This window comes from Scyliorhinus torazame, chromosome 17, assembly GCF_047496885.1.
Source record: "Scyliorhinus torazame isolate Kashiwa2021f chromosome 17, sScyTor2.1, whole genome shotgun sequence".
In the NCBI taxonomy this organism is placed as follows: domain Eukaryota; kingdom Metazoa; phylum Chordata; class Chondrichthyes; order Carcharhiniformes; family Scyliorhinidae; genus Scyliorhinus; species Scyliorhinus torazame.
In genome coordinates this window covers 7,775,977-7,800,125 of record NC_092723.1, presented here as the reverse complement: position 1 = coordinate 7,800,125, position 24,149 = coordinate 7,775,977, and the positions used below count along the sequence as shown (strand labels likewise).

The window sequence follows — 24,149 nt, the reverse complement described above, 5'->3', positions numbered from 1 at the left end:
TGGAGGTCTGTCTCTCGCTACACTGCATCAAGTGCAGTCCACATCGACCCAGCCTACCCAACACATCAGCGAAGTGTGATAAAACATATCCAGTATATTTCCTAAGACTGCGCACGCAAACGCCAAGCTAGTTTTGATAGGCACCAATCAATCTCAAGTAATGCTCAATGTTTGATTAACAAGTTATCTTCGAAGTAACAGACATTCATTTGAACAAACTGGAAGGTCCCAGCTAAGAATTAAAAGTCAATGAATGCAAGTGAGGAGTTAAACCAGAGATGAGAATTCACTTAAAGACAGGACCTCGTGGGCAGCATGGTGGCACAGTGGTTAGCATTGCTGCCTACATCGCTGAGGACCCGGGTTTGAATCCCGGCCCTGGGTCACTGTCGGTGTGGGGTTTGCACATTCTCCCCGTGTCTGCGTGGGTTTCATCCCCACAACCCAAAGATGTGCAGGATAGGCGGATTGGCCACGCTAAATTACCCCTTAATTGGAAAAAGTAATTGGGTACTCTAAAGTTATTTTTAAAAAAAGATGGGACCTCGTGGTCGAGTTTCTTTGTTCCTGAATTCTTGAATCATCTATCTGCTAGTTTGTGTTTAGTGATTTATTTTGTGCTTAATGCTTTTGCCATGTGCTTGACTTTATTCTGTATTGTTTGATATTTTTGTTTCTAAATTTTTCTTCAGTTCTGCAGTTCTTATTCAAGTGTATACCAGTGAGTAACTAAGAATAAAGTTGTATTTTGAAACCTCCACCATCCAGACTCTCAATTCTTATTAGAAGAGAATAATAAGAGTCCCCACAGTTGGGATGTGTCGCTGAATTGAATTAAGCATTTCTGCTAGTATAATTCATTGGCTCTTATTAAATTGGCTGTTCATTAAATAAATATTGCATTAAAACATTAGAGCACCAGTGCTCAATACCAGTGAAAACAGATTCAACCCCCCGGGGTTGTATTGCACAAGGAGAGAGTGAGGAATGTCCAGATACTTTGTGGGATTTACCGACCACCCCGCTGCATGTCTTCCGGTGGTGGAGACGGCCCGCCAGTGGGATCTACTGGTGCCGCTGTTGCCAACGGGATTTCCTGTTGACTGCACCCCTCATCGCCGGAAAACCTGTGCGCCAGCCTGGGACCGGAATTTCTCGACGGCATGAACAGCTGGCAAATCCCGTCCATTGTCTAACTCAATTGTTATTTCCTAGATCTATCCAGGGATTTATTTAAAGGGTAATGAAATACATATTCTGCTATTTAAAAGATATTCATAGTGACTTCCATATTTCAGAACTAGCTCAAAAATGCTGGAAGCACAGATTTTCAAATGCACTGGCTAATTATTCAGCCGTGCTTCTTTGGGTGTTTACTGGCTTAATAAACTGCTCAACATCGAGGGAAGGAAGAGGGTAAGAATTTCTAAACGCGATGGGAAAATGAGAAAAAAAGCATCCGGGCCAAATTTAAAATAGTAAGAAGTCTTACAACACCAGGTTAAAATCCAACAGGTCTGTTTCGAATCACCTTCGGAGCACAGCTCCTTCCTCAGATGAATTGACCCTTCATCGTACAATCTGAACTCCATCGCAGGATTGCCACCATTGACAGTAGTCTGTGCCCAGTTAAATCTGATCTGAATCACCTGCTACCAACATTGCAAGTTTCTGAAATTTCCATACCCGAATGTTGCTTCTTCTGAATTCAAGAATCCAACACCTCGCACAATCCCCAACCTGGGCTCCCATCTCCTGACTCCCAGCTTAGCTTCACTTACCATGTTGGCAGATCTTGGTCTCTGGTCACCTGGCTGTTCACATCACGCGGACTCCCCTAGAATGAGGTCCAAGGTGCTGAAGCCAATCTGGCATGACTGTTTGAAAACCAGCTGTCCCTACCAGCAAAATAGCTTAATGGTACCTGGGACCTGCCCTTAATATGCCACACATTAAGACAATAACCAAGTATCACTTTATAGCAGCAAGAGGTGGAATTGCAACAGGAAAATACCCTGATTCTTTTATTTTTGATAGTTAAAATGGGCAAAAATTACATTGGAATACAGCTTGGAGTTTTAATAGTTCTCTTTAAAATTTCGAGGTAGGAGTTACAAATGTTCTTGTACAAGCCCAATTTCCATTCCTGAGGATACCATGAAAGCTGTAAACATCTGACAAGATTAAATTCAGATTTCCTATTCAGATTCCTTTTGTAGGTACAGACTCTTCATTCTACTTGCTCTGTCAGGATGAGATTGCATTCAGAAATGGTATTTAAATATCCAGGGAAAGGCTCTTTAACCTTGGCCATATTGACAAACTTGGTGAGTCCCAGGCCTTGTAGCCTGCAGGAGTTCATCTCCATTCAAGTGGCAAAATGCTGCCAACCAGTTGGTATCTCTTTATCTCACTGATATCTATAAAATTCTGATAGGGCCGGACAGACTGGACGCAGGGATGATGTTTCTCTGGCTGGGGGAGTCTAGAGCAAGGTGTCACAGTGTCAAAACAGACTTGCAGAGGTGGGATAACCTCCCCCTGTCCTTGGCGGGTAGGGTTCAGACTGTTAAAATGAACGTGCTCCTGAGATTTTTAGTTCTCTTTCAGTGTCTCCCCATTTTTCTCCCAGAGACCTTTTGTGCTTAAGTCAACCAATTGATGTCCTTCTTGGGCAGGTAAGACACCCAGAATCCATGGGGTTTTACTCCAAAGAGACATAGACCGCCTGGGGGCCTGAAGCTATCGTTGTGGTTTAGCATCCCCGGTTCCGTATGGGGACAAATGGACGCGAGCTCCTGCTCTGCTTCTAGTCTTTGGGCAATAGTTACGGCACTGTTGCATTTCTCTCCATTGAGAGTTTCCTCGAATCCAGTGGTGGTCTCCATCCTGGGGCTTGGAAGCAGTTCAGGCAACATTTCAACTTCTGCTGGCTGTCTTCGCTAGCTCCCATCTGCAATGACCATCTTTTCCTACCAGCTGTTTTGGATTTGATGTTTAAGTCTTGGAAGGGGGAAGGGTCTGGCGACCTGTTTGTGGAAGGGAGGTTTGCTAGTTCTGAGAAGTTGGCTGAGAAATCCCAACTGCCTGGTTCTGGTCTCTTCATATATTTTCAAATTTGTGATTTTTCATGCAAGGTTTCCCCTACTTTCCTTTGGTACTGCTCTTTTCCCTGTGAAGATGATTTTGACTCTGGCTAGGCAGAACAGGGGTCTATTTTGGGCATTTATGGCCATAGCCTTTCAACGGACTCTGCTCTGTTGAGGGAGTGGAGGATGAAATAGGAGGGCGAATTGGGTCCCATTCTTGATGGCGAGGTGTGGAGTGAGGCCCTCCAGAGGGCCAACTCTACATCCTCATGTGCTTGGCTGAGTTTGATTCAAAGTTTTGCACAGGGTGACCCGACCAGACCTAGGCTGAGTGGAGTCTTCTCCGGGGTTGCGGCTAAGTACTAGAGCTGTCTTGGGGCCTGATTAATCACACACAAATGTTCTAGTGCTTTCCCAAGTTGATAAGCTTTTGGGCCTCTTCAATACCATGTTGGAGATACTGAATGTAGACTTGGACCCATGTCGGCAGGTGGCTATTTTTGGGGTGTGGGGTTTGCCGGTGCTTCAACCTGGGGTGAAGGCAGATGTCCTCACGTTTGAACTTTGTTGATATAAAGGAATGCATGTCAGACATAACCACATCAAATTCAGAGATGCCACGTGTGAAAGCTGAAGCAAAATCCTTAGCAGAGAGTTTGAGGAGTACAAAATTGCTGTTTTTTTACTATTTTGTGGAACCGTTTACTTCAAAGAATTAATGTTGGCAGCAGTGCTGCAAAACATTGGTGCAACTTTTTAGAATGCTTCATAATTGTTAGCCTCAGTTAGACGTTTTGTCATGTAAGTTCAAACTAACTGTACCTCAGTGGAAGCAGAGACACAAACATTAAGAATACAGGTCCCTCTGATGCTGAAAAGCATACAAAACGCAGGATGTAATTTTTTGATCAAATTAGAGGCAATGAAATCACCTAAAAAAGGAAAGAGAAGATCATTGTTGAGACTGTCAGTTATTTGTGACACAATAATGGTGCAATTCAGAATAAAAGTGAATATCTGAAGAGGACTGTTGAAACATTGTGTGCGTTTCGACAAAAGTTTGGATGAGAAAGCGAAGAGCCACTGCAGTAAGGGGTTAATTGACATGGCACAATTGTTTTTGAAGATGAGGTGAAACAATTCATTCATTTACTCGACAATGAACTCTGTATTTTGAGAGCACACGCTAATTTGTACAGACTTGTGCATGATGGTTTGTAGGCAACCTTTCCAAATGTGGAAACCATTATGAAGACCTTTTTATCAATAGCTGTCACAAACGCTTCAAGTGAATGTTCTTTTTTCTTTGAAAAATGAAAAACAATCTGTGACGTACAATTGGTCAGGAACATTTGACAAATTCAGCAATATTGACAATTGAAAATGCAACCTTACAAGATTTTACCTACGATGATATGATTGATACTTTTGTGAACTTGAGAAAATGTGCAAAAGAAAATCGGTCTCATGGATTGCAAACAACTGATGAAGCAAGAAAATCAAAAAAAAAAATCCGTCCCTCTACCATGTTTTCCAATCTAAATCCTGTTTATCAAAACAGAACATTTACTGGTCTGAGATAATGGCTGGTGGTCACATTCAGACTTTAAAAAAAATTTAGAGTACCCAATTAATTTTTTCCAATTAGGGGGCAATTTAGCGTGTTCAATCCACCTACCCTGCACATCTTTGGGTTGTGGGGGCGAGACCTACACAGACACGGGGAGAATGTGCAAACTCCACACGGACAGTGACCCAGAGCCGGGATCGAATCTGGGACCTGAGCGCCGTGAGGCAGCAGGGCTAATCCACTGCGCCACCGTGCTGCCCTTCATTCAGACTGTTGTAACCGATGAGTAACCGCCATCCTCCATCGCTCTTTACTGACCTTCAGAAAGTCTCTTCTTACTCTTCTGGACAGTACAGAATCCTGCCAGACAGTTGCCAGCAAACCCACTGATATTAGACTGACTGGCTACTCCACTTCATTGGAGTATTTGGTCCTGCAGTGGACCTTTTCTGGCTCATTCAAATGCAAGGAAGCATCAATCAATGGCAGATCACTTGGAAAGCTTAGACCAGGCAGAGGAGCATTATTTATGTTACAATAGAGGTCAGTGGACAGAAAATCAAGATGGAGGTGGACACAAGAGTCTCTGCATCAGTAATCAGTGAGGAGATTTGAGACTCTAAGGAGGTGCCAGCTCTTACTCTGGCAGAAATCAACCTTTGGATGTACACTGGCGAAATTAAACCATTGCTTTGAGGTTCAGAGGTGGACATTGCATATAAACAGCCAAGGAGCAAGAGCACGGCTCCTGGTAGTAGAAGAGCCTGGGCTTAATCTACTTGGGCGTAACTGGCTCAGGAAAATTCAGTTGAACTGGGGTGAGATAAATTACACAAAAGTGACAGGGGATTATCATTCAGAAATATCCAGAAAAGTGACAGGGGATTATCATTCAGAAATATCCACAAAAGTGACTGGAGATATCATTCAAAATATCCTGAGGTTTTCACGGTATTACAGTTAAACCATTGGTGGATTCTCAGGCTATCCCTTGCTTTTTCCAACAGAGAGCAGTGCCCAAAGCCATGAAGGGCGAAGTGGAAGAGGAGTCGACGGAGTCACCAGTGTTACCGCACCGATCACAGAGTTGCTGAAGACTAATTAAGGCGTTAATTTCACTGCGTTTCATCTTTAAGGGGGATAAAAATTTACAGGGGTTGGGGGGTTAAAGGTGTTATGATTATGCATCTTATTGTTTGAATCTATTGCTGATGTCATCAGTAAGTGCTGGCCTTTATTGGTAGAGGGATTGAGTTCCGGAGTCAGGAGGTCATGTTGCAACTGTACAAAACTCTGGTACGGCCGCATTTGGAGTATTGCGTACAGTTCTGGTCACCGCATTATAGGAAGGACGTGGAGGCTTTGGAGTGGGTGCAGAGGAGATTTACCAGGATGTTGCCTGGTATGGAGGGAAAATCTTATGAGGAAAGGCTGATGGACTTGAGGTTGTTTTCGTTGGAGAGAAGAAGGTTAAGAGGAGACTTAATAGAGGCATACAAAATGATCAGGGGGTTAGATAGGGTGGACAGTGAGAGCCTTCTCCCGCGGATGGAAGTAGCTGGCACGAGGGGACATAGCTTTAAACTGAGGGGTAATAAATATAGGACAGAGGTCAGAGGTAGGTTCTTTACGCAAAGAGTGGTGAGGCCGTGGAATGCCCTACCTGCTACAGTAGTGAACTCGCCAACATTGAGGGCATTTAAAAGTTTATTGGATAAGCATTTGTGTAATGGATTATGGCATAGTGTAGGTTAGATGGCTTTTGTTTCGGTGCAACATCATGGGCCGAAGGGCCTGTACTGCGCTGTATCGTTCTATGTTCTATGCTGTGAAGTTATTAGTTGTTGTTACCTGTATATATTTATGAATGCCAATAGTGCTGATTCTATTCTGTTACTGTTATTTTGACGTTTAACTAACTGCTCCCGTTTTTGAGTCTATACTGTGTTTTAAACTTTGTTATTTGTGTATATGAAAGGAGTGTTTTCGACTTTTTTTGTGGCCAGATTACCACAAAACACAAGGTTTCCATTTATATAGAGTATCACTTTACGACACCTGGGCTATAGCAAATTACTTTCAAACACTAACCCTGACGTGGCCTTCGATCCCATAATAACAATGAGATGAGTGTATTTGTTGGCATCAGTGAGGAAGGGACATTGGTCAGGAGACTGGGACTCAAATAGAGCCAAAGGATTTGCAATGAAACAAGCATTTGGAGCCTCAGTTTAACATTTCATCGCTAACAGCAGAGCAAGTCCCTCAGTACTCATAATGATAGCATCAACCCAGATTATGCTCAGATTTTGGGGCTTAAATTTAGAAAATTCTGACTCAGACAAGAATGGATCTATTTGAACCAGTTGAAGTTGTCCTTCAAAGATTGTTCCTCGAGCTGTTTAGCGAGCCAAGTAAGGGATTGTGTTGGAGGTGAAAGAGAAAATGCTGGAAAATCTCAGCAGGTCTGGCAGCACCTGTAGGGAGAGAAAAGAGCTAACGTTTCGAGTCCTATGACTCTTTGTCAAAGCTCAACTTGAGCTTTGACAAAGAGTGATCGGACTCGAAGCGTTAGTTCTTTTCTCTCCCTACAGATCCTGCCAGACCTGCCGAGTTTTTCCAGCATTTTCTCTTTGTTTCGGATTCCAGCATCCGCAGTAATTTGCTTTTATCCGTTATATATATATTGTGTTGGAGGTGACCACTTTGTGGAATATCTCGGTGTAATTCGCAAGCCTTTGAGCCACCTTTTGCTGGTCATTACAATTTTCTATCTTGCTCTCATCTTAACCCTCGTGCAGAGTTCGATTGAAGCTCAACATAAGGCCAGGATTCGGCACTTTATAATCCTCCGGATTCAACATGGAATTTACCCATTTCAGACTGTAATCTCTGCCCCCATTTCATTCCCTCTCCTTTACACATTTTGGTCTGGCACGTGTATTTCTCTTGTATTTTGCTTTTGGATGGCAGCTTTTAATCATTCTGCCTTTCACCCCTCCTACTCCAAACCACCTCCTTCTGTAACAATTCTGTTTGTTCAGGTACAGCTTTTGTTTCTTTTCTTGCCCCATTACCACTTCCTTTGGCTCTGCAAGACGAGTATTTGTTATTTAATCTTCTCCCATCTTCCACTCTATCACAGCCTTTTCGTTTGGTTCTTCTCCACCCCCCCCCCCCCCCCCCCAAAACATTCCAGTTCTGTCGCAAAGTCACAGACCTGAAGCTCTCGTCTTTCTCAGGACGCTGCTTCGACCCACTTGAGTAATTCCAGCACTTCATCTTTATTTCACTGAAACTGTTTCCCACTGCACAATATTTAGATTATTAACCAACAAATTACTCATGTCATATTTTTTCCAATTAAATAGCGAATGGCAGGAAAGCTCAGGCGGTCTGGCAGCATCTGGTAGGGAGGGAAATGGGAGTCACTCGGGACTCGACGTTGAGTTCAACTTTAGACTGCGACCGCTCCTCCTCCATCTTAACCCATTTAAAACAAATCCCAAACATTCTTGTCCGAATGCAAAAAACAGTGCTATCCTTTTGTTGCAATCTCATCCAGCTACAGTAGTTTCTAATGGAATCCCCCGCCCTCTGAAGTCAAACAGACTCGAAACATTAACTTTCTTCTCTCTCCTTACAGATGCTGCCAGACCTGCTGAGGTTTTTTTTCCAGCATTCTGTTTGTTTCAGATTCCAGTAATCTTGCTTATATTACTTCTAATTAGCTGCATTAGAAATGAGTGCGCAGTGGCTGCTAGCACAACCAAAATGTGCAACTGGAACAAAAATAGAAAATGCCGGACAATCTCAGTAGGTCTGACAGCATCTATGGAGAGAGAACAGAGCTAACGCTTCCAGTCTGGATGCCTCTCGTCAAAGCTTTATGCAAATTGGATACTTTTGCTGCCAGTCACGCTCAGCCGATACGTAAAAAACATTCAGTTAAGTTAAAGCAGCCACTGGATCCACGGCACAGCCCACTAGTAACTGAGACACACAATAGGTTTCCATTCCCCCAGATTCTTTATTTGTAGTTACTCAATCGACATCTTTGTCTGAACTTTGCTCGACAGGAAAAGGAGACTGCATTCCACATGTTCATTTACTACAAAATGGTTTACACATCGTCCAAAACAAGACACATTCCACCAAAACACAGATTCAACTGAAGAGAAAATAAAAAGAAAACAGTTACGGACCCCATTTGCATAGTTCAAAATAAACAAACAAAAAAAAAGTTTTATTTACAACAGGATAAAAAAGTTATCCATAAACAACTGATGGAGAAATATTTATTCTTTTCTTTTAATACACAAAGATTGCAGGATACATTAGTCTTCATGATTCACAAATGCAGGCTGCTTGTAAAAAAATACTCTGAAGCTTCTAGAATCACGCATTTAAGGTTTGATAAATCATCGCCAATTTTTTTTAAATTGTGTCTTTGCTTCTCAACTGACTGTACTAGTCAGATTGTTGTGTGTTCTGGAAGAAGCTGTTTAGACTAATCATTCCATCACAAGAACCATATAAATACATGCAAAACATTTTACATAGAGGTTATGTCACTGGTAATAAGAGAAAAATATCAAAATGCAAGATAAAGCATCAGCACTTCAAGCTGAACTCTAATGTGGCAAACACACCAGGGTACATATTGCTCTGATCCACCACAGTAAGTCATGCATACCACATAATTATTCAGTCATTTTCTAAATTTTTTCTTAAAGTTTTTCTTTTTTCTACAAAAATACCAGTGTGTGTTACACTAGCTACTGGATATTTCATAATCTTGCTCTCTTCTGCTTTAAAAGAAATAGTTTAGCTTCACTAGTGTATTTATTGAAGGATGGAATTGTCCAGAACCAAAAAATACATTTTCTACATTCACTTGTGCAATGGAATTGCATCACTAGACTTCCTTCCAAGTCTTATTTTACTTTTTATACCACGGTGCCTTCTCAACCGAGCAAGAACCAGCCCCATTGAATCAGATGAAAGTGGACTACACGAATGTCGCCGAGACACAGAGAAATTGATGCAACACTTTTGCCTTTTTCATTCAGCATTTATACTTTTGAGAACATTTGGAACATTTTGTTTCCTTGAAAATGGTAAACTGTGGAGGCAGAAGAGTTGGATGTATTCTATTAACAGGATTCCCTTAGCTCCTAAATCAAGAGGTGAAGAAAGGCAACCAAGATATTACACAACTCCTTAGTAACGTGTGTTTGAAATTGCACCCAAATGGAGAGACACAAGAACACACACACACATACACACAAAGGGCACACACAATAGAGTTAATAAGTATCCCATCTTTCAAGGCATAAGATAGCGAAGCTGCACTATTTTTTAAACTTATCATCGAACAGGATATATACCTTTAAGCTACAGCACCATACATTTTATTCAATAACTTAAGCCATAGTGTGTTTTTAAAAAACTTTTCTAGTGTTGCTCACTTTAAATTAAGCCAAGAAGACTGAACATTTTATATATAGAAACGGAATTATACACAAAAGCAAAATTCTCAGACAAAATTTTAAGATCAACAAAACGTATATATAAAAAAAATTCAGAAATGAGCCCAACTTTATTGTGATAGCAAATATGTCCCGAGTGACTGTCTATAGATAGGAAATAAAAATGTCTATCAATAATTATCAAATCAAGGACTTGTTACCAAGGTGATGACTCTGTATTGTGACACGAACATGCATATATCCCGTTGCATAATCCGTTGCCTCAAATTTTTGCGAACCTTCTTTCCCACTTAAAACAAAGGCTTCAAAAAAATTAAGCAAACGGGAAGGATATTCGTTGCAAAGATGAAAGAGATTGAACAAAGGAAGTGTCGGTCATTTACTTTGCCCGAGTTACTATCAAATCTAATGGAGAGAAAGTTTTTAGTGTCCTATGTTCGAACTCATTAACTTTAGAATTGTCTAAAATCATACAAGTGTTTCTACGATGAAGAGGTCAAAGTTTGTTGGTAGATTTCTTCTTAAATCCCATAATCTTTAAATGTAAGCATGGCTTGACAAGGTTTGAGTGCTTGTTGCTAATAAGCAACACAAGTGGCACACAGAAAAAGCTTTAACTTTGTTTGAAAAATCTCTTAACCCACACAGACAACATCCAGATGCATATATATATAAATATAAATATATATATATATATATATATATATATATATGGGCCAGGCGAAGGTTGATTGAAAACTTCTCAAAAAGCTGTCAGGAAACCGGTAGTCTACAATCACAACTGTGCCAGCACTAACTGGCTCTTCACATCTATCCATCATTTACTATTACCAAGCAAGGTCAGCACGCACAATCACTTGCTCCACAAGACCATACCTCTGGGAAAATGGTAATTAAAATGTACATTCTTCAAGCAGCTTACCCGACTAGATGATAAGGTGTTAGGAAAGATGGGGATTGTGGACGCTTTTTAATGCACAGTTTTAAAAAGTTTATAATATCTGTGGTCCCAAAACTGTGAAAATGTATCCCTTTCCATGTTAAAACAAATCCAGATTCTTAGTGGAATCAAAGGTCTTTTATTGTTTAGTATTGGCAGTTATCACTCTAAACTTATATTGGTATATAACAGATGTTCTAAACAGAACACGGTGTGTAATACTACTCTCATTTTGCTTCATCAGGCAGCCCACAACTAACCAAGAAAATAAAGCTACATTATATGGACCTATGAACTATTTTTATTTGTGTTTAGTTTTGCCTCTCCAGTCTTACCCAGTGATGTACAGATGCCCCTCATCAAGCAGCCAGCCACACTAACGTGAATCTGAATTGCAGTGAGAAGGGTGGTAGATATCCATTCAAACTGACATGTCTCTAAACAAGAGCGAACATTAGTTGAACACACCATCAGTTTAGTTCATTACAGAAATGACCGATTTAAAGGAGAATTGCAGCCCCCGCGTGACTTGCATTAATACATCACAGTTCTCAATTGCACATTTCCCATGAAATTAATTTAATCTATAAAGGTATATTGTTTTAAATTGGACACTGAGCAGCCGGCAACTGGTTTATCCCAAAGTCATGATGTGGTCAACGTACAGGATATCAACGGAGGCGAGTATTGCACTTTATAAAAAATTATGATTAATTTATTAGTTGAAGACTTTGCTATTACCAATCAATCTGCACTCCTGAGGGGGGTTGACAGTTTTATAGCTCTTCTATTGGAATTGGTAATTCACTTTTTCCATGGTTTAGGGTCTTTTACACAGGAGACCTGTCTGGATGCAGGGAAATAAAGTAGTGAAAAATACAGCTGAAGAGGTCAGTGTGTTAATATCTCAAGTACGCACCGGAAAGATAGAAGGGTGGGAGATGAGAGAAGTCAGGTCAGAAAGGAGCAATCCGTTTTAACTCGTCGTGATCTGTCGTGCAGGCTGACAGACATTGACACGGGTAGTTATAAACACTGGCGGTGGTGAGAGGGCAGGGGAAGGAGATTAGAGAAAAGTCTAAGATTCTGTTTAAAATCTGCATCTCAACAGAGTTAGATGCAAATTCGATGATTTTAACCGGGGGTTCAATTTTATTGAGCAGGAGCAGCAAAGTTCCAATAATGCCGGATCATCAAAAGGTGCCAGCTGCTAACGTTAAAACATCTTCAGCCCATAGCATTTAGGAAATGAGACTGGAGTTTGAATATTAATCACGAACCTGCTCTTTTTGCCAATCAATGAAGCTTCACGTTGTGGGCCCTGTTAGATGGAGGGAAACCCCAGGCTAAGCTGTGGAGGCACATGGCTTCACCTGTCATTTCAGAGATCTTAAAGTGAAGAATATCCTCACTTTGAAAATCTGAAAACAAAACTGAAAAAGTTGGCCAATTGTTTTTATTCCGACAGCCTCACTAACAATCTAACGAGAAGTCCATATGCTGTCTTTTTAAAAAAATCTTTTCTGCAGATGAATGCTCTAAATAAGAGAAAGAAAATTCATCATTAATATTGCAACAATTTGTTGTCCACATTGCTTTATAGTGAGGTCACATAAAAGTGCAAACGCACACAAGAATAAATTGCTAATAAGCCTCATGTACATGCAAGACTTTTCAACAACACCAGACAACTGTAATCAATGATCGTAATTCCTCTGTGGAGCTGTGGATGTGTACAAAGGCACAGACAGTAACTGCAGTGGAAGATGAGTGTCAACTCTTGACCCATGTGTTACTAAAATGATGGACTGAAGATGAAATACTTAAAAGGTTAGTTGAATAATGACAGAGGGAAATTAACCTACAAACCTGAAAACTGCATTCAGCAGCAGAATGCTTGGCTTTTACTTAAGAACAGGACTCATTTGTCTCACAATGGCTACCTTTATAGGGGCAGCAGATGACAATCCTTGTGCTATCGATAAGTTCCTGAAAACTATTTCCAGATACAGCAATTAACAGGCACCAAACACTAATTCTCCCACAGATTTGAAGCTATCTACCAACGTTTCAATCCAAAAGCTAGATTAACCATAATATCACCTTGAACTTCCTGTGCACAAAATGTCATTTTAATAATAACGACATTTTTGATATGAACCATCACGTTAACTTTTGACTTGCTTTCTTCATTCTGGAATCCCTCAGCACAGAACAGCTGCTCTATCGAAGCATTTGATTATGAAAATGCCTTACTGCTAGTGCAATTGCACGGATTCATCCCTAAAATAAAACTTATGACAGTGACCCCGACCCCCACTGGCTTTGCTTTTGTTCCTGCTCGGCCCAATCCACATCGCTTCATGATGAGAGATTTTAAACCCTATGGAACTCAAAACTAGCCTTTGCAGATTTGGATAATGAACTTTTGCTTCAGACACACCCCAAGTAGTCAGGCTTGAAAAAAAACTAACATATATTACACTATTTGACTGCAGCAGATGTGGATATTACAGCTGCTGATTCAGACCTCAGTTAGTGTCTATTCACTCTGGCCATCTTTGCAGAGATTAGGACCTTTAGTATAACACAACATTAATACAAATGTAGACATTAAAGATGAGTTAATTAATTAAGTTGAGAACTTCAAACTGCAGTTTCAAGCAGCATTACCTTTACCAGACACCCAGCTACTTCCCTATCGCCTCTGTGGGAACTTGAGATTACAAGACCACAAAACCATTGCAGCAGGGACAGCCATACAGATTTCAATGCAAATGTTATCTGTCCAAATCAGCGATGAAATACGCAAGGACATCTTGTTTGAAAGGAAATAAATATAGTGTGACTCAGGGCTCTACTGCAAGATCGAGATAAGTAAATTCAAAGGCTTTTCTTAAAAAAAAGATTCTTAGATGAGGCAAAAGGAACTCAGTAGTCAGGTTAGTTATTGCACCTTCAGCAGCCAGCAAAAATCGGCGAGCAGAGGTTGCAGAGCAAGTGGGGTGCTTACGTGAAAAAGTCACCGTTTACATGATGCCACTTGGAAGTGAAATCTCTAAGCAAATAAAGTGAAAAGTTTTAATGTAAAAATGATTTACAGCATCTACTTATTAGACTCTTCCAGTTAGGCTCAGAACTCAGCCCAAAGCCACAAACACTCAGCATCACAGGATTAAATAAAGAGGGCGAAAAATGTCAGTTTGCTGGTTAGGTTCAGTCGCAAAATAAGTATGTGTACGTTTCTATGAGGGTTTGCTCAATTTATATTCTCCAATTTCTTACTTACCAACAAAGACAGTTTCTCTCATCTGATATCACTATAGACCCTTCTCGACCTCCCTCCTATGCAATGGCAACAAAATGGGTAAATGCATCTAATGAAGCTTTGTGACAAAGCCGAATTGTCTGAACACTAGTGAATCCATGTGGAGGATCTAGAATAATTAACGACAGCTGTAGGTTCCATCTTTTCTACAAAGGATGCAATGTACATTGTTCAACAGCTCTGCAGGCAAGAAGTTGACAGAATAGATTTTGGTTTGGGTACAAAAAGTTAACCCAAAGGATACACTTAGTGCATGGTGGTAAAAAGAAAAGATAATTAAGTGAAAGCTGGTCTGTCACATTCTTTATCAACTCAACATTTTATATTGAAGCTGTGGTATCCCTTTTTGGTTGGTCTATTGAGTACAATTTTATGACCAAAGATGAACGACAACTCATCTCTCTTGCTAACCTCACCATTTAGTGAGAACTAAAAGAGTTTTTTTTTGTTGTCTTTACACCGTAAGAATACAGCAACCTTCAGAAATTAATTTTGGCAGTTGTTCTATGTGACACCCCATCCCACTGCCCCCAGCTGCCCCCTTAGTATTACGGAAAAGCAAAGCATCTGTATAATCTTAGGGTTATAAACACACAGACCAATATCTCAAAGTTTTCAATTCAGAAAATGATGAGAAATATTGCCTGTATGCAGTGGTACACTTTATCTGTGCAGATGTCATCACTACAAAGGGGATGGAAAGGAATTTCTCACTGGACCTCAGAAAAGCTGAAGCTGAACCAAAGTTGAGGCAGCTGATTAAATACAAAATCTGGTGCCAGCATCTCAAAAGATTCCACCGTCTCAAGCAACTGATCTGTCCAGAGGATCTCTCCTCACTCAAATTTCTGCACTTAAGTCTTTCCGTGATATCGTGAGCTTCAAACCGTTCACCAACCTGGAGCAAAACGTCCGAATGCTTGATCACTAATTAGCCCTCCTTCCTGGAAATTTCACTTAACGTTTGCGGAGCCTTCGCAAATTCCTTTGATTTTTATTTTAGAACACTACACTGGCTAAATGCATTGATTTCATGGAATTATGAAGACATCAATGCATGGCCAATATTTGAGGAAGGATCATGTGCAAAATCAGATACAGGCAAGTGAACAGGTTAAATAGTTATGTAAGGGAAGGAGCACGATGATACAACAGGTTTGCTAATGCTTTTTAAAAAAGCTTGAGAGAGAACTTTACACACATTATACTTGAATGCCATTATGCTTACCTCATTGCTGACCAGTTACGCATTCTATTCTAGTTTAAGTGTATGTATCATTAGATAGATTCCCAAATTACAACTTAACAGACAATACTACCACTGTGGGATTGCAGCCCTTACAGCAAGATTTAAAATGAAAGTAGCAAATAAGCTGCCTGAAATGTACATTCCAAACCAAATTCTTACCAAATTGGTTATCCACTTTCATTGAAGAAAGGTGCAAATCGAAAGAAAACTTAGGTCACAGGTCTTCTGAGAAATTGAGATTAAAGTAACTCTGCTGCACAGCAGTAATATCAGCTGTGGGACTGAAGGAATCACTGTCAATTGTCTCATTAGACTGTCCCCGACACCGGTCACCTTGCCAGAGGACAAAACATAGCTTCAGTGTGCACCTGATGTTGCCACGCTACCAGCATATTGACAATGATTGGATTCTGCTGCCGCTCAATTTTAACAGGAAGCTGCAAGTCTGGCAACCACCAGTAGCCATTAAACCAGGCAATTAAACCCTGCCCTACCAAAATATACAAGTACACAATCTCTCCCCCTCTCCGCGCATCCCCTCCACCCACCACCACCCCTCCCCCCCCCACAACAAATTGGCTAAAGTTGCTGATCTTAAAGATTGTTTCGGAAGGATTCGGAGCAGCTTTCCCATCGAGACAAGAATCACTGCCGACTGCTTCGTTGGGCGGGCTATCATGGACATGCACCACGCCTTGCTAGGAGACAAAAAAGCTTTAGTGTACAAGTGATGTCAAGCGTACATCCAGCAGATTAAAATTTAGGAGACTTTGCCTCTTGTGTAACAGTGCAATGATGGAAGCCACTTAGCAGCTGGCTACAAACAAAGACATGAAATTGGTCAAAATCAAACCACATCCAGCTGTCAATTGATACTTTAAATAAGTTAAAGTCTTTCCTCCCTGCCGCCCATTTATACAACCCAGACTACGGAATCAAATCTGGTTCGTCAGACTGGAAACCACAGATTCCAGGAAATATATGTGAAAGCCTTTTTTCCCCATATCACTTAACCATTATTGAAATTTGTGGCCTTTCCAATTTAAATAAATTGAACCTGAAATCTCTTAAGCTCCAAAGTGCTGATGGCAAAAGTACTGAAAGCCTTTATAAATTACTCTCAACCATTATCATCCTGTACATTCTTCTGGCGTGACAGGCTGGTCAGTTTTTAAACCTTAGGTGGTGTTTTGTGTTTGAATGGCACAGTGCCAGGAACATCCCCTCACCCGACACAAGATGCTTTAGGGTCTGAGGAATTCCCATCAATTTACCATCTAACATACAATTCTTTTGCTTCCTGCAAGACAAGACAAAATAGTGTGAAAGCTGCAAGTTCAAATGGTTGGAGCTCAAGGTGGGATGGGGGGAGGGGGGGGGGTTGGATTGGAGGGGTGGAGGGTGGGGGTCAGACTGATGTCTCCAGACTGTGTAGGGGGCTTCCTGGAGTGGGTGAGGTAAACTTGCTAGCGTCTGTGAGGGGTAGGCTAATTCCACTGTCAACAGCATTGTTATTCTTATTGGGTGGGCTTGGAGCAGCACAGTTGGCAAGTCCATTGATTTCTACGTCAGTCTCATCGATCAGTGGGATTCGAGGCTCATCATCTTCCATTCCGAATTCTGGGTGGGTCATGAAGTTGTGGATGGAGCTTCGAGATTCCGGTTTTTCTATTCCCTCATACAAGGAACTACGGAACGCATTCACCACTTTGATCTGTGGGGCAGAGGAGCCAAAAGAAAAAAGTTAGAAAGACATTTGGTCTTGGTGATAAAACAGTGGGTTTGTTTTTGGCAATGTGCTGTGAGAATGGAGATCATACATGTTGCCGGTATTATGAGGTCGGGACTGAGTGCAGTGGAAGCTGTAAATAAAAATCACACACCAGAAATGTAACTTGTGACAAATGGAGAGAAAATAAAATTAGTTATTCAACAAAAAAATTGCAACAAAGATATGGCTTTTCCATGCTTGTATGGCGACTATACTTAAAATAGGCAATGCCTGATTTAGAGCAACAAATTGGTTGTTTCGCGACATTCCATTCTTTAAGTTAAATAGTTTAAAATTTTTCCTTTATGAGCAAAACTTAGAACTAAATTCCTGATGTCAGCCGGAAGACGAGAACCTCCGAATAGGCCACTAACAAACTTGAAAAAAAAAGCGGAGGTGTCTCATTATAAAACCCAATTTAACATCAAGATTTAGGTCAAGTAGGGGCTATTATAAAGTACAAACAGAATTGGAAACAAAAATGAAAAACAGAATCAAAAACAACGAAAGACTCAGATGGACTATCCACATAGGAGAACAAAAATAAGATGGAACAGATTGTAGAAATCATATGGGTGAAATAATCAATTTGAAAAGACTGAGTTAAGCAAAGGCGAATCTCCTTCTTGAAATGTTATTGCCTTCTACCCTTCTTCCACCCAAACCTGCAAATATGGTGTAAAACCTTCCAGCTGAAAGTCACTTTATCTGTGACCAGAATTAAAGTCTCGGTCATGAGCTAGGTGACATTAGACTCTCCTTTCATGGGAGGGAAAGCAAGCAGCCTAACTAGGCAGTAGCCTGCATGGCAGTGTAAAGATTGGATTCTTACCACTCCACGATGCAACATACTGGAGTACCAAAGTCTAGCTGTACCACTGATATGACTGTTGAGGTTAATCAACACTATTGATGCATTCCTTTGGTTAAGTGCATTTGCAGGCTAACACAGGGGATTAAAATGCCATTCACAGCATTTGTCAAATACACACACACACACCACAAACCTGTACAGAATGGCAAAAGGTAACCCAAGAAATATAGGGCATTTAATGGGTAGAGTTAGGAGGCAAAACTGAATAAATGACACAGAAATAACAGAAAATTAGTGTATTGGATTCTCTAATAAGCAGACAGGAATACAAATGAGTATAAATGGGTTGCACTGTAGACACTAAGTTTTACTTTTCCATCTGGAGGGGGGTCCACCAACAGCTGCAATTGCCATTCTAAAGATGTGAGCACTGGATTACTGTGAAGGTACCACTTACTGCACTGAAATAAAATGGACCAAAGATCACTTAGGTTTGACATTGCCTTTCAAAACATAGTGTAAAAGAATGTATCGCTTCAACAATGACAACAGGGTGTGGGGGTGGGGTGGGGAGGGGGGGGGGGGGGGAGATTGCCACAATCCAACTAAACTGTACAACACAATGGAACCATGATGCATAACAACCAAATCATCCCATGCTAGCCATCAAAATATCTTTTTGCATCGCAGGTAATTTTATAGGTAAAACCAGCAGGTCAAGCTGAACATCACAACACACAAGCTCACAATCAGCAAGACGCAAGCATGCAGTGTAGCGGAGAAGATAACGTGTAAACATTCGAGTATAGGCCCAATATTCGATTTTGCAGCACGTTAAGGGCACTTTCAAAAGACTACAGCTGCAAACTTGTTGAATCAAAGCAAATCTCTAAAAGACTGGCTCCACCTGCAGATGCCATCTCGTACAACAGCCTGGCCAGTCTGCATCTCTGGCGTACCCGTTTTGATACCTTCTTCTTCCGGGCCTCATGTCAAATGAAGATGAGAAAACTAGTCAGCCTAACAAATTCTGCAAACTATTAGAATGATTGGGGGAGGGGGTGGGAAAGAGGAGGTAGAATTGGATACACATTCTCAGAAGGGCAGATCAGCAATACATACATGAGATAAAGATTGACCATTAAGAGCATCAGATAAAACAGGCATTAGTGAACGATAGAAAAGCAATGGAATAAATAGCCTCAGCCCAAACTGCTCCATTTATTGTATTATTCTTGGGGAGGATTTGTGCCAGTGGAAAGATAGTCTGTGCTTCTTTGCTTCCTTGTGCTGCATTGAATTGAAGAGTGAACTCACCTGGGATTTAATTATGATTTATTATAACATTTTCACTGTGCATAGCTAAAAATCTAAGTTGGTGAAGTTAGGGCATCAGGAAGATGCAGAATTCTTTAAAATCGGATTCACCACATTTCCCTATGTTCCTCCCCTCCCTCTCAAGGCACCAAAAACATGTAATACAGACTTTAGCCCTTGTCATCCTGTTAGATGAGGGAAAGTAAATACAATAACATAACCACATGTTGACTTCTTTCAATCTTCATTTGTGACTGAAATGGAAATGGAATGGAACTAGAGACTAATATTAATTACTTTATTAAGTCCTGGTTTAACATCAACTCATTCAATGTGGTTAATATCGGTCAATATCTCAATTCAACGTCAGTTTCACTTTAACGTTATTTGCCACAGAGTTCCTCTTCTATGACCCGTCCACATGATATTTCCCATAGTGCTTCCACTCTCGCCCTCATTGCCTCTTCCCGTTACTCCCGTCTTGCTGACTCCCCTATATTCCTTTGGCCTCCAGGCATCGGTTCTTATCAGAGTCCTTGGGGTCTGTTCTTCAGTGGCTACCAACTCCTGCTTCTGGCTTTGCTCCTGAACCTGTACTAAGACCTGGGCTCCATTTAAACCGTTGGGCCGTAGTGATAGCTGCTAACTGCACCAGCCGACTTCTATCACTAGATGGAGACAGGCCGATTCAACAGCACTGTGTACGGAGGTGACAACAAGTGCTGTAAATCTTTTTAATAACTGAATTTGTATATTTAACAATGTATTGCATAAGTTAGTCCATCTCGGAATGCAGTGCTGCACATTTACGGTACAGTATTTTGACTTATACATTGTTTTTATCTGGGCAAGAAATGTTTGAAGGAACCAACTTGGCGTTAACATTAATCCCTATGGGATTCCATGATTCACTGCACACTAATGTAGGGCTGACTCATGTCACCAGTGCATTACTCTGGATTACTCGTCCATTCAGGTTTACTCCTATTCATGTCAACGCTTCAATCTTATTCTCAGTGTCTACATCTGTTCCCTCTAGGAAATGTTACATTCAATTATATTAAGGATCATCCAGCAACTTTTTCAATGACTGCACCTTGTCTTTACATCAATATTTAAGCCTAATTTATGATCAGTATAGTTTTCAATAACAGTGAGAGAGAGAGAGAGAGAGAGAGAGAGAAAACGTATTTTCTCTGGTGAGGAAAACCAGAACAAGGGCGTAAAATTTAATCTTAAACTTAGAGTAGAGACTTTTGAAGCATGAAATCAGGGATCATTTTTCTCTCACAATTGGCAGCAGAACTACCTCCCTCAAAATGAAATGAGAGCTGGAGCAGAAAACTTTCAAGACTGAGATAGACAGATTTTTGTCAGATCAGGTTATCAAGAGATATGATGGAGCAAATTAACAGATCAGCATTGATCTAACAGAACAGGTCAAAGGACCGAATGGCATACTCTTGTTCTTATTTTACGACCCTCTTGGAATATTGTCTTGAATACTCTGGCGCATAATTTTTCGTACCTTGAATAAGGATTGGTGTATTGTGCTTTTAAACGAGTTATCTTATGATCTTCCATGGCTACCCAGCTGCCACTGAAACCACTTGTGCTGTAATTGAAGGGGCATGTAACTATGAAAATAGCGACCCAGGGAGTAGCCTTCCTTTCAATAAAAAGTATCTTCTTCATTGACCAAATGTGATCCTCTGCCGATTCCACTCAAATCCCAACTCGCCCATATGTTTTCAGTGCACACAACCTTCCGCAGTGTAAAAGCTAAATCACTCTATCCTCGTCTCAACTGCCTGAGAAGGGGCTGTGAAACTCCAGTTATCTTCAACATTAGTTTCTTCTTAAAAATCTCATCAAATGCCATCACATCTTAACGTTGATAGCTTTATCCTTTGTTCTCTTCCAGGCATTTGTGGCCTCATGCTGCCTTTGACCTCAAACACAACTCTCCATCCACTCCATCGCTGAAGCTACCTTCAAGCAATTCTTTCTCTTGATGAACAATCCTTCTCTTATTGAATTCTTTGCAGTCTTAGACTTAAATACTGCTCCCATTTCTGAGAACGCTCAAAAAAAAAAAAAAAACCTCTTATGGCAAAAGGCTCGTAGAAATCTTGCCCCATTTGTAATTTTCAAATCTTTCGGCTCTGCCCCCATATTGGTTGCAACCTCTCATTTTTCTCTACTCCTTCAGTGCAGGCCGCCTTCCTCTCTCACCACCCCCCCCCCCACCCCCAATCTCCCCCTCCCCCAGCTGCGCTGCTCCCTGCAATAAAACTGGACAAAAACTTATGGCGTTACAAAAAAAAAAAAATTAAGGTGCCATGAAGAACCAAATTTTTAGTTTTAATTAGTTGAAATCCTGTGCACATCTAGTTTCTTTGGAGGATGAATATCAACGGGAGACAATGTCACGTTTATAAAAAAAAATTCTCCTTTCGACCAATTTTCCACCTTTCCTCTTTTATAAAAATATTGACTCCGTTAATTCTCCCATGTTTCAAAAAGAATGCGAGGGATAGGCCAGAAAGCTAAGAGACTGGCCAGTCTGGCTTCGGTGGTGGGCAAATTATTGGATTCTAAGAGACAGGATAAATTGTCACTTAGAAAGGCACGGATTGATCAGGGACAGTCAACATGGCTTTCTCAGGTGAAGATAGTGGGCGCGATTCTCCAAAATGGAGACTAAGTGTTCGCGCCGTCGTGAACGCCGTCGCGTTTCACTCCGGCGTGAACAGGGCCCGGGCACGGCCCATTCTGGCCCCCACATCCTGCGCAAGCGCGGGGAACTTTTTACGCGCGTTGGCCCCTCACCAACATGGCGCCGATGTTCTGGGGCCGCGCGCGGAAGGAGGTAGGCCCGGGAGGGGGGAAAGAGGCCAGCCCGCCGATCGGAGGGCCCCGATCGCGAACCAGACCCCATCGGAGCCCCCCCCTCCCACAGCGTTCCCGCAGAGTTCCCGCCGGTAGCAACCAGAGGTGGACGGCGCCGGCGGGAACCTGTTGTGTCGTAGCGGCCGCTCGGCCCATCCGGGCCGGAGAATCGTCGCTCGCCGTTTGCGCCGATTCTCTGAGCGGCCCGGCGCGAATCGCGCGGCGCTGTTTTCGGGGAGGTGGGAGAATCACGTGCGGGGGTCGGGGCAGCGTGGCATGATTCGCGCGGCGCCTCGGCAATTCTCCCACCCGGCGTTTGGGGGGGGGGGGGGGGGGGGGGTGAATCGCGCCCAGTGTCTTAATAACTCAACAGAATCTTTGGAGGAAGTAGTAAGGAGGACTGATCAGGACAGATTAAAATCATCCATAGTTACAGATGTTCCTTTATCGCATGTATCACTAATTTCCTGTATAATGCCATTTTCAACACCACGACTGCAGTTTGGGGGCAGCATCGTAGCATAGTGGTTAGCACAGTTAGTTGCTTCACAACTCCAGTGTCCCAGGTTCGATTCCCGGCTTGGGTCACTGTCTGTGCGGAGTCTGCACGTTCTCCCATGTCTGCGGGTTCCTCTGGGCGCTCTGGTTTTCTCCCACAGTCCAAAGATGTGCGGGTTAGGTGGATTGACTGTGCTAAATTGCGCTTAGTGTCCAAAAAGGTTAAGTGGGGTTACGGGGATAGGGTGGGGGTGTGGGCCTGGGTAGGGTGCTTTTTCCAAGGGCCGGTGCAGACTCGATGGGCCGAATGGCCTCTTTCAGCATTGTAAATTCTATGATATACAACACCCGCTAACGTTTTTGCCCCTTGCTGTTTCTCAGCTCGACCCATACAGATTCCACATTGTTGGAGTTAATATCCTTTCTCACTATTGCATTAAGGGTTAGGGTTAATTTCCTCTGTTGTTTACATGGATTTCAGTGAGGCATTTCACAAGGTCCCACATGGCAGTCTGGTCAGAGAAATGAGGTCTCATGAGATACACGGGAAGGTGACGAGGTGGATCCAAAATTGGCTCAGTGCCAGGAACTGAAGGGTAATGGTCAGTGGGTGTTTTTGCAAATGAAAATCTGTTTTCAGAAGTGCTCAACAGGGCTCATTGTTGGGGCCTTGCTGTTTTTGTATATATTAATGTGGGAGGTGTGATTGGGAAATTTGCAGATGGTACAAATATTGGCTGTGTGGCTGAGAATTTGAAATGAAATCCAATCTGGAAAAGTGTGAGGTAATGCATTTGGGGAGGGCAAACAAAGCAAAGGAACACTCAATAAACAGGAAGATATTGAGAGGGGTTGAGGAACTGAGAGACCTTGAAGTGCATTTCCACAGGTCTTTATGGATGGCAGGACAGGCGGGACTAGGTGGTTAAGACAGCATATGGAATGCTTTCCTTTATTAGGCGCGGTATTGAGTATAAAAGCAGAGGTGTAACACTGGAACTGTATAAAATGCTGGTTAGGCCACAGGTGGATTGTGAGTTTGGTTCTGGTCACCACATTACTGAGGGGGATTAATGGATACTGATCGAGTGTACCTGGTCCCGATCTTAGTGTTATTGAGGCAAACTGCAGTTCCTTTCCTATCTGATAATCCCGAGGACAAAAGGAATAATAATAATAATAATAACCT

General features: G+C 41.8%; 1 protein-coding gene across 5 annotated transcripts in view; it reads right to left on the bottom strand.

Annotated features, from left to right (window-relative positions):
- Window positions 1-16,367: 16,367 nt before the first annotated feature.
- The window catches only part of LOC140393675 (plasma membrane calcium-transporting ATPase 1-like), a 182,490-nt gene continuing 174,708 nt past the window's right edge, over window positions 16,368-24,149 (bottom strand). For 3 of the 5 annotated variants that reach the window (XM_072479964.1, XM_072479961.1, XM_072479960.1), the window contains one exon: window positions 16,368-17,382. In XM_072479964.1, the coding sequence (XP_072336065.1) occupies window positions 17,077-17,382 (306 nt within the window). In that variant the 3' untranslated portion in view covers window positions 16,368-17,076. The remainder of the gene's footprint in view (window positions 17,383-24,149) is intronic. The other 2 variants (XM_072479963.1, XM_072479962.1) reach the window with 1 other exon arrangement.